This window comes from Gossypium hirsutum, chromosome D03 (genome assembly GCF_007990345.1).
Source record: "Gossypium hirsutum isolate 1008001.06 chromosome D03, Gossypium_hirsutum_v2.1, whole genome shotgun sequence".
NCBI classification, from domain to species: domain Eukaryota; kingdom Viridiplantae; phylum Streptophyta; class Magnoliopsida; order Malvales; family Malvaceae; genus Gossypium; species Gossypium hirsutum.
Genome location: NC_053439.1, coordinates 48,854,221 through 48,863,733, shown reverse-complemented (window position 1 = coordinate 48,863,733; position 9,513 = coordinate 48,854,221). Strand labels below are relative to the sequence as shown.

At 30.2% G+C, this 9,513-nt stretch overlaps 1 protein-coding gene across 1 annotated transcript; it reads left to right on the top strand.

The window, feature by feature from the left end:
* Positions 1-1,191: 1,191 nt before the first annotated feature.
* Positions 1,192-2,165, top strand: LOC121215568 (NDR1/HIN1-like protein 13). Its single transcript, XM_041090358.1, has one exon. It carries the CDS (start codon positions 1,272-1,274, stop codon positions 2,052-2,054), a length of 783 nt encoding a protein of 260 aa, XP_040946292.1. The 5' UTR covers positions 1,192-1,271; the 3' UTR covers positions 2,055-2,165.
* Positions 2,166-9,513: the final 7,348 nt, after the last annotated feature.

Here is a 9,513-nt window from a genome sequence, read left to right as displayed (position 1 = left end):
GCAAGAGAGAATATGAGGCAATTTCTAGACTCTTTCCCTTCCATTCTATATGCATGCATGCATGCATTTGTATATATATATGACGAACGTTTTCCTAAGCAATATTAATGATTTGAATTAAAATAAAATTTTAATAATAAAACCACGTTTAATTTAACAAAATTATATTACGAATCAGCTTTGAAATTAATGGTCCACATCTATCCGTGGTTGATGGTTCGATCATTGTCTTGACTATAAAGTAACTTTAAACCTCGTGATTAGTATTTATCCTTTTGGCCTATAGAATGCGAATCATTAATTACTAGGTTCACTCCAGTAGATACTTATGAATTTTGAAAATTAAGTTTGGTACAAGAATCAATCTTATTCTTAACCAGAAAGCCATATGCTTATAGTTTTTTTTTTTGAAAGAAAAAGTACTTAAAGTAATTACAAAATTTAACTTATCCACCCTTGCAGGGAGACTTCAAACAAACATAAATCGTATGTTTTATGGTAAGCTAGTTTAATCAGTCTATTCGCATGTTGGTTATCCTCTCTAGAGATGTGACGATTGTGCCAGTGACTTAAACGCGTCAGCAACTGATGAATTCTCCGAACCAAAGTAGAATTAGAACCATTTGAAGTATTCTCCTAAATAGCTAGACCCCCCTCAAGATTATGAGTTTGGATTAAGACACTATCATAGCCTCGATCCATCCAAAATGCCCCACAATTTAACATCGAAAATAGAATAATTTTTCAAATATCTGTTAAACCAAAATCCACTCCCCTCTAAAGTTAATGATCAAACTTTTGCATGGCCCCTCAAAATTTGTTTAAATTTAATGTTGGTATTTTACGAAAATCAAGAAGTTAATTTATTTAGATAATATTATTAAATTTTGTCCTTATTATTTATTTAAAAATTTGCAGTTGTATGCTACGAATTAATAAATATCAATAGTTCCAAGTTGAAGTATTTACACAAAAAGTAGATAACTTTTTTCCGTTTGTGTAAAGTATGAGGATTAAATTATTATAAATTAAAGTATAGGGTTAATTTCATAATTTTTGTAAAGGAGGGGTTAAATTTAAATTAGACCCATTGGCTACTTTTGACTACTTAGACTTCCAAGGAAATCCCTAATTTGCCACTATACGCGTAAGCCATATACCTATTTAAATACATACAAATGGTTTGGTTCTCACTTCTCAGACACTTAAAACGTTAAACGCGGCTTTCTCTCTATTTCTTTTTTGCAGCGAGTTACTGAGTCAACACCACGATGGCCGAACGAATCTACCCCGGTGACTCACCACCGTCTTCCGGCGAACACTCGAATCCCAAACCAGCTCCTCCTTCTTCAGATAAACCTATTCCACAACCCGGAACTTACGTCGTCCAGATCCCGAAGGACCAAGTCTACCGTGTTCCTCCGCCGGAGAACGCCCGCCGCTACGCTCATCTGTCGAAACGTAAGTCGAGTCGCAGCACCTGTTGCCGCTGCTGCTGCTGCTTTTTAACAACTATCCTCTCTCTCCTCCTTGCCGCCGCCATTGCCGCCGCTGTGATCTACTTCGTTCTCAAGCCCGAAGCTCCAAACTACTCCGTCGAGAGCGTTGCGATCAAGGGATTCAACCTCACGTCACCTTCTCCGCTATCGCCAGAATTCGACGTCACCGTCCGGGCAGACAACGGCAACGACAAGATCGGCATTTACTACGAGAAAGGTAGCTCCATCAATGTTTACTACCAAGACGTTAATCTCAGTAACGGCGCGTTGCCGGTTTTTTACCAGCCAACCAATAACGTAACACTGTTCAAAACGGCGCTGAAAGGCTCCGGCATCGAACTAACCGCCGCCTCGCTTAGGTCCATTTCCAATGATCAAAATAAAGGAACGGTGCCGTTTACTTTGAAGCTGAGAGCGCCGGTTAAGATTAAAGCTGGATCCGTTAAGACGTGGAAGATTACCGTTAAAGTAACGTGCAAGATAACAGTGGATAAGTTAACGGCGGCGTCCAAGATTGTATCCAAGGATTGTGATTATGGAGTAGATCTTTGGTAAGGTTTTTTTTTCCTTGGAAATTCTTTTTAATTATATGATAAGACGTGACAGTAATGGCATACATGATGGATATTTTTAAATGACATTGAATGACATTACATGTTTATGTAATTGTTTTTAATTATTTTATTTGATTAATCTAAATCATTAGAAATTTAAATATAACTCGAAAATAAGACTCGATTTTGTATTCAATTAAATTCAATTTAATTTGAACATATTCAAACTTAAATTTCGTATCAACTCGAAGTAATTTAAAAATCCAAAATGATTCAAGCAAATAATTTGAAATGATTTAATTTTGATATAACTAAAACAAACTCGTAATGACCTAATTCTCATATGTGAATGATTTGAGCCTATAGAAGGTTCAAACTCGTAATTGCCATAATATGAAATTAGTTTAAATTCAGAACTTATCGAAACTAATTTGATTAAAAAATTTAAAATCAAAATTGACCCAATCCATATTAATCGACCTAAAACTAACACGGCTTAAATATATAAAGGGTGAAAACTTATTGGAGTTCTATTATTGTTACTATTGTGGTAAAAAGCAAGAGACTTGTTGGATGTGGCTGAATCATATATACTATATCTTTTATTCCAAATCTTAACTCGATCAGTATGTATATTGTTACCAATACAGGAGGACGTAAGTTCAAATGTGTTAAAGCGCATTATCTTTTTACCCAGGGTTGAGGAGAAACAATAAATTTTTTAAAAAAGAGTAGATATGATCCCATCTATTTTTTACCAAAAAAAAAATCACCCTGCTTTGATCATTGCTCCGAACATTGCATTCTACATCTCAACAGATGCTTCTACAAATGTCTTCAATTTTTCAGAAGGAAAGCTAAGCTTGCCCTAGAAGAAGCCTTCAAAGCCGAATGTATCCATTATAAGATATTTCATACCTTTATAGACGATTTCAATCCTTGAAGCTTGCTGTACCAAGCTCATGTTATGTATATCAAAGGGTTGATGTTTTTTTTTTTTCAAATGTTAGGTTTCAAAGTTTTCTCTTAAGGCTTTTCTAGAGGTTTTTGAGATATCGAAACACATTTTTCGAGGTAAATTGGTAATTTTATTAGTTATTATTGTCGAAGTGATGACATAAAATTTTTCTTCTTTTTCAATTCTCTTAAATATTCAATTTGATTGTAAATTTATTATATGTTGAACATGATTGACAATATTTTCACATAAACCTGATTGGATGACCAAATAACAATAAAACAACTAGGTTAGAGATTAAATCTCGGTTTCTAACATATCAAAGGAACTAAAACTATAATTAGATTGAAATACCCTGTACTCATCCCCTCCCCCTATTGGTATCAGAGGTGCCGGTGTAACGACTTTCTGGAGAAAGTAGCGTAATATTTATTGTAAGTTTTAATCTTTGATTTACATTTCTGTTTGTTTCAAGATTATTTGTTTCAAAACCTATATCTGTTAATCTGTCTTCTTGTTGTCGTTGAGTCCGGGGTGGACGTTTAGGCGTTTGGTGAAGACGTTAGGATTACAGGCTGGTCTTAGGTACCCGAAGCAAATAATATGGAGCAAATCGAGTGTCAGTTTAAAGATAAAACTTGTGATCATATTATGCATATAGACTCTAGAAATGAAAATAACATTTCATCTCTGAGTAAGGGTATTAATAGTCTTGTTGATATGACTTCTTTTTATTTTGGTAAATTATATAGTAAGGTCAGTTCTGTATAAGAAAAAGTAAATAACATAGGTAATATAAAAGATTTAGACTTAAACCATGAGTCTAAAGAAATATTAACTAATATTAATAATAAATTAGATCAAGTTTTTAATAATAATATAGAGTCCGATGTAGATTTAGGTCCTTTATATTATGGTAATGGTCAAGATCATATTTTTGTTTTATCTGATGAAGAAAACACTTCATCTGATGAGTCATCATCTATGATAAAAAATTATAAAAAACATAAAAAACGTAAAAAAGTTGATAAACAAAAAGAATATGATTTCCAGTCCTATAAAACACTTATAGAACATTGGAAAGAAAAATTTACTAATACTAATGATCAACTTGAAAGAGTTGAATATTTAAAACTAATAGAAAAACTTTATGAAAAACATAAAGATCTATTTTCCATGTTTAATTATCATTATATGTTAAAATATGATGATAGTAGTAGTACAAGTAATTCTGAAAAAACAGAATTATATAAGAAACAATCTGATGAAGAAAAAACTTCAACAGATCAGGAAATAAAAAATAGAATTTTATCTGATGAAGAAAAAACTTCAACAGATCAGGATGAAGACATAAAAGTCTCAACCTATACTTCTGATGGAGAAACCACTTCATCTGAAGAAGAAAATATAGATATTCCTGAACTCATGGATACTGAACAACCAGATCCTCGTGGAAAAAGAAAGTTAGAATCTGATGGTCAAAGAAATGATTATTCTATTAAGGATCAATGTACAACCAGTATGTTGACTAGTAATATTAAAAATTTAAATATTAATGAGAAAAATCCAAGAAATATAAAAAATTTTATAGAAAAATTAGGAGTAAAACCCAATACTCATCATAGACATAAAAAGAAAAATTATAAAAAACATGTTATAAGAAAACTAGAAAATAAAAAATTTTCTGGTCATAGTAAGAGTCAATATTTTAGAAGAAAAACTTCTAAAGAAATTAAAGATATTTTACATATGAAAACAATTCATATAGTCAAAGACTTTTCTAATAAAAGAAAAGAAATTGAAAAAAGAATTAAAAGTCTTGAAAAACAAGATTTACAAATAAGTCATAAAAAGGAAATAAATTCTTATAAAATTAAAACTAATAAAAATGAAAAAATATTTTTATTAGAAAATTCTATAAACAATAGAATAAAAAAAATACAAACTATTATTCAACAGATGAAAATTGAAAAAAATGATATCATTACTTTTTCAAATTTTCAACCTAAAAAATATTATACTTATATTGAAATTAGTTTTCAATTTAGAGAATATAAAAAGTATTCTTTACATGCTTTATTAGATACTGGAGCTATTCCTATAGAAAAATGGGAAGTTATGAATAATCCTATAAGAGCAATAGGAATAGATGGTAACGAAACCATAATTGAATATAAAGCTAGAAATATACCAATCTACATAAACAATGTTAGATTTGTTATCCCTAAAATTTTATGTTTTCTTGAAATGCATGGAGACATATTACTTGGTAATAATTTTATATATCAACACTTACCTTTTTCTATAGATAGAAATTTTGTTATTTTATCTGTAGAAAATTTCTCAGTGGAAATACCACTTGTAGAAAACCATAAGTTTGTGTGTGATCAAAATTTCATTCCAACAAGGAAAGAACAAATTAAACAACTAGAAACAAATCATTGGTTGTTTAAAATTCTTGAAAATAATTTTAGTGAAGAACCATTAAAATTATAGAAAAACAGTCCAAGATACTGTGAAATAAAATTAATTAATCCTAATAAAATCATTAGGGTTAAACCTATAATCTACACTAAACAAGATATAGATGAATTTGATGTTCAAATATACGAATTTCTAGAAAAAGGATTAATAGAAAAAACTAGTAGTCCTCATTCCAGTCCAGCTTTTATGGTAAGAAATCATGCTGAAATTAAAAGAGGAAAAGCTAGAATGGTTATTAATTATAAGAGATTAAATCAGAATACTATTTTTGATGGATATTTTATTCCACGAAAAGAAGTATTAATTAATCAGGCTAAACATGCTAAATACTTTAGCAAATTTGATTGTAAATCGGGATTTTGGCAAATCATGCTAACCGATGAATCAAAACCTTTAACAGCCTTTAGTGTCCCTAATGGTCATTATCAATGGAAGGTAATGCCATTTGGTCTTTGTAATGCCCCACAAGTTTTTCAAAGATGGATGGATTCCATTTTTAATAAGTATAAAAAAATTTGTGTGGTATATATAGATGATATCTTAGTCTTTTCAAAAACGCTTGAAGAGCATAGAAAACATCTAAATATTATTTCTCAAGAATTCCTAAAACATGGAATTATATTAAGCCCAAAAAAGATAGAGCTTGAGAAAACAGAAATTGAATTTTTAGGATTAAAGTTATCAGCACATGGTCTTCAACTCCAAGATTATATTATTGTAAAAATAAAAGAATTTCCTGAAAAGATTGAAGATAAAAAACATCTTTCACAATTTTTAGGAATTATTAATTATGGAAGAATTTTTTTCCCAAAATTAGCTGAAAAAATAGGAGGATTATATGATAAATTAAAAAAGAATATTTGTTTCTGTTGGACTAAACAAGATGAAGAAGTTGTAAAAAATATAAAAACAGAAATTACTTATAATCCAAAAGTTTATTTACCTAAAAAAGGTGATAAACTAATTTTAGAAACAGATGCATCACAATACTATTGGGATGTATTCTAAAAGCTAAAACAGCTACTAATAAAGAAGAACTAATATGTGGTTATAGTTCAGGAAAATTTAAACCTAATGAGGTTAATTATATTATTTATGAAAAAGAATTATTAGCCATTAAAAAAGGGATAAAAACATTCCTTATTTACTTAGCACCTGAAAAGTTCATTATAAGAACTGATAATCAGGCAGTTAAACAGTTTTTAACTAACAACAGTTTAGAAATTGTTCCTAAAAGAATTAGATGGTATAACGATTTATGCACTTTTAATTTTGAAGTTTTTTATATTAAAAGTGATGAAAATTTACTTGCTGATTTCTTGAGCAGGCCTCATGGATAGAGGTAAACAACCTCTAATTATGGGTGAATGGACTACCGTTCATAAAAAACCCAACAAAGGGAAAGCAGAAGCAAACTCCAAAAAAGGATTTGTACTTGCAAAAACACCATTTTATCCTAGCCAAGGATATTATGTGTCTTATCCAATGGTAAACTAACCATTTGGAACAAATGTTTTAAATTACCCGATGGTAAACCAACAAATGGAAAATACTTTTTCATTGACCCCAAACACGGTGAGTCAATTACAATGGTCCCAAAATTCGAATTCAGTATCACAAACAAGTTATGCTGAAGTCATTAAGGGAGCAGAGAATTTGTTGAATCAACAACAAATTCAAGATTTAAATGATCTTTCAAAAATTAAAGATTTTTATAACCCTGGTCTATTACCAGAAATTTATGATTTTATAAATGAAATATGGAAAACCCATGTTTCACAACAAAGAGCCAATTTCCGTAGAGCTCTTACCAGATTTTCATCATTCTTAGTTGAAAAAACAACTAAAGAGAATGAAGCTGAAGATTTATTATTAAAATCTATTTTATATAGAGAATGGGATGAATTCCAGTTAGAATTCATTGATATTAAGGAGATAAACAATCTTCTTGATATTTTCCAATATTTTATTCATAAAGGAAAAAACAGTCCTATTATGAATAAGGTATTCAGGATTTGTTTATATAACAAATCTAGACAAATTCTGCCTGTGGAAATATTCAACAAAATTAATGGAATTATCTGTAATCAACAGATTCAATTCCAAAAGGCTTTTTCTGAATATTTTCTACAATCTTATGTTTTTATAAATTTTATTGGAAATAATTGTCCAACTATAAAATGTTTTTATAAATTTTATTGGAAATAATTGTCCAACTATAAAATATAGATTGGATCACGAACCATTTGATATAACCAATATTGAATGGGGTTTTGTTAGAGAAATAATAGTACAAAATTTCTCTTTTCATCTTTTATTAGATTTTCCAGCAATAGTAAAATCATTTTTACAAACCATCATAAACAATGATGATTTCTTTTACTATTTTTATATTCAAATTAGTACTTTTATAGGTATTTCTGAAAAAGAAAAATTTTTTCAGCCATACCAAATATGGTTTATTCATACTATGCTTGATAGTCCTCGATTATCAGCTTTAAATGAAGACAAAGAACACCTGGCAAAATAATTGACAAGTGTCAAAAAGATCCAAGCTATTATCAAATCCAAATCGGAATTGATTTAATGGCTAAAGCCAGATATCTTCTTCAAGAAAGAAACTACTACATCAGAACTGATGGAAGAAGAATAATGGCATATTATTCTAGAATTGGTGATAAAGACGAAGAATCCATTCAACTATTAAAAAAGATAGCAGAAATGGATATTAATGATTTCCCGCCTCATATTCTGCAACAAATCAGAAGCGCATGGGAAAATTGCCATCAAGATATATCTAAAGTTCATTATGATGGTTGATGAAGACAAAAAGTCATACATCAAGAAAACTATCAAAAAGGTTGAAGTCAACAAAGACAGCAACCTGATAAGAAGGAAATCCACATACTGGCAACAAAGTTTGGCAACATGGATGTCATCATCAAATCCATGATGGAGACAAAAGAAGACAATCCATATGCAGACAAACAAGTCTTGCAACGTGGAAGCTATCATCAAACCAATGATGATGTAAGCAATGATGGAAGCTACCATGACATAAGCAAGTGATGGAAGCAGCCATTAATACAAGCATGCAACGTGGAAACAACCAGGTCCATGCAATTAAAGTTACAAAAAGATGGAGACGTGGAAGCAACCACATCCACAAAGAAGCCGAATCCTTATCAGAAACACTGTTCGGGATTCAAAATACAATTATATAGAATTTTTTAATTTCTTCTATAAATAGGGAGGAAAGCTCAATTGTATGGAATCGAAAAAATTTACAAAAAAAAATTTACGATCGAAAAATTTACTAACTTCTTTACTTTTTAGTTTTCTCTCTTTTGTAAACATTTTCCTTTTGTAATAAAGAATCTATATTCCCTTCCGCTCATACTAATCTAAATACCCTGTACTCATCCCCTCCCCCTGTTGGTATCAGAGGTGCCGGTGTAACGACTTTCTGGAGAAAGTAGCGTAATATTTATTGTAAGTTTTAATCTTTGATTTACATTTCTGTTTGTTTCAAGATTATTTGTTTCAAAACCTATATCTGTTAATCTGTCTTCTTGTTACCGTTGAGTCCAGGGTGGACGTTTAGGCGTTTGGTGAAGACGTTAGGATTACAGGCTGGTCTTAGGTACCCGAAGCAAATAATATGGAGCAAATCGAGTGTCAGTTTAAAGATAAAACTTGTGATCATATTATGCATATAGACTCTAGAAATGAAAATAACACTTCATCTCTGAGTAAGGGTATTAATAGTCTTGTTGATATGACTTCTTTTTATTTTGGTAAATTATATAGTAAGGTCAGTTCTGTAGAAGAAAAAGTAAATAACATAGGTAATATAAAAGATTTAGACTTAAACCATGAGTCTAAAGAAATATTAACTAATATTAATAATAAATTAGATCAAGTTTTTAATAATAATATAGAGTCCGATGTAGATTTAGGTCCTTTATATAATGGTAATGGTCAAGATCATATTTTTGTTTTATCTGATGAAGAAAAC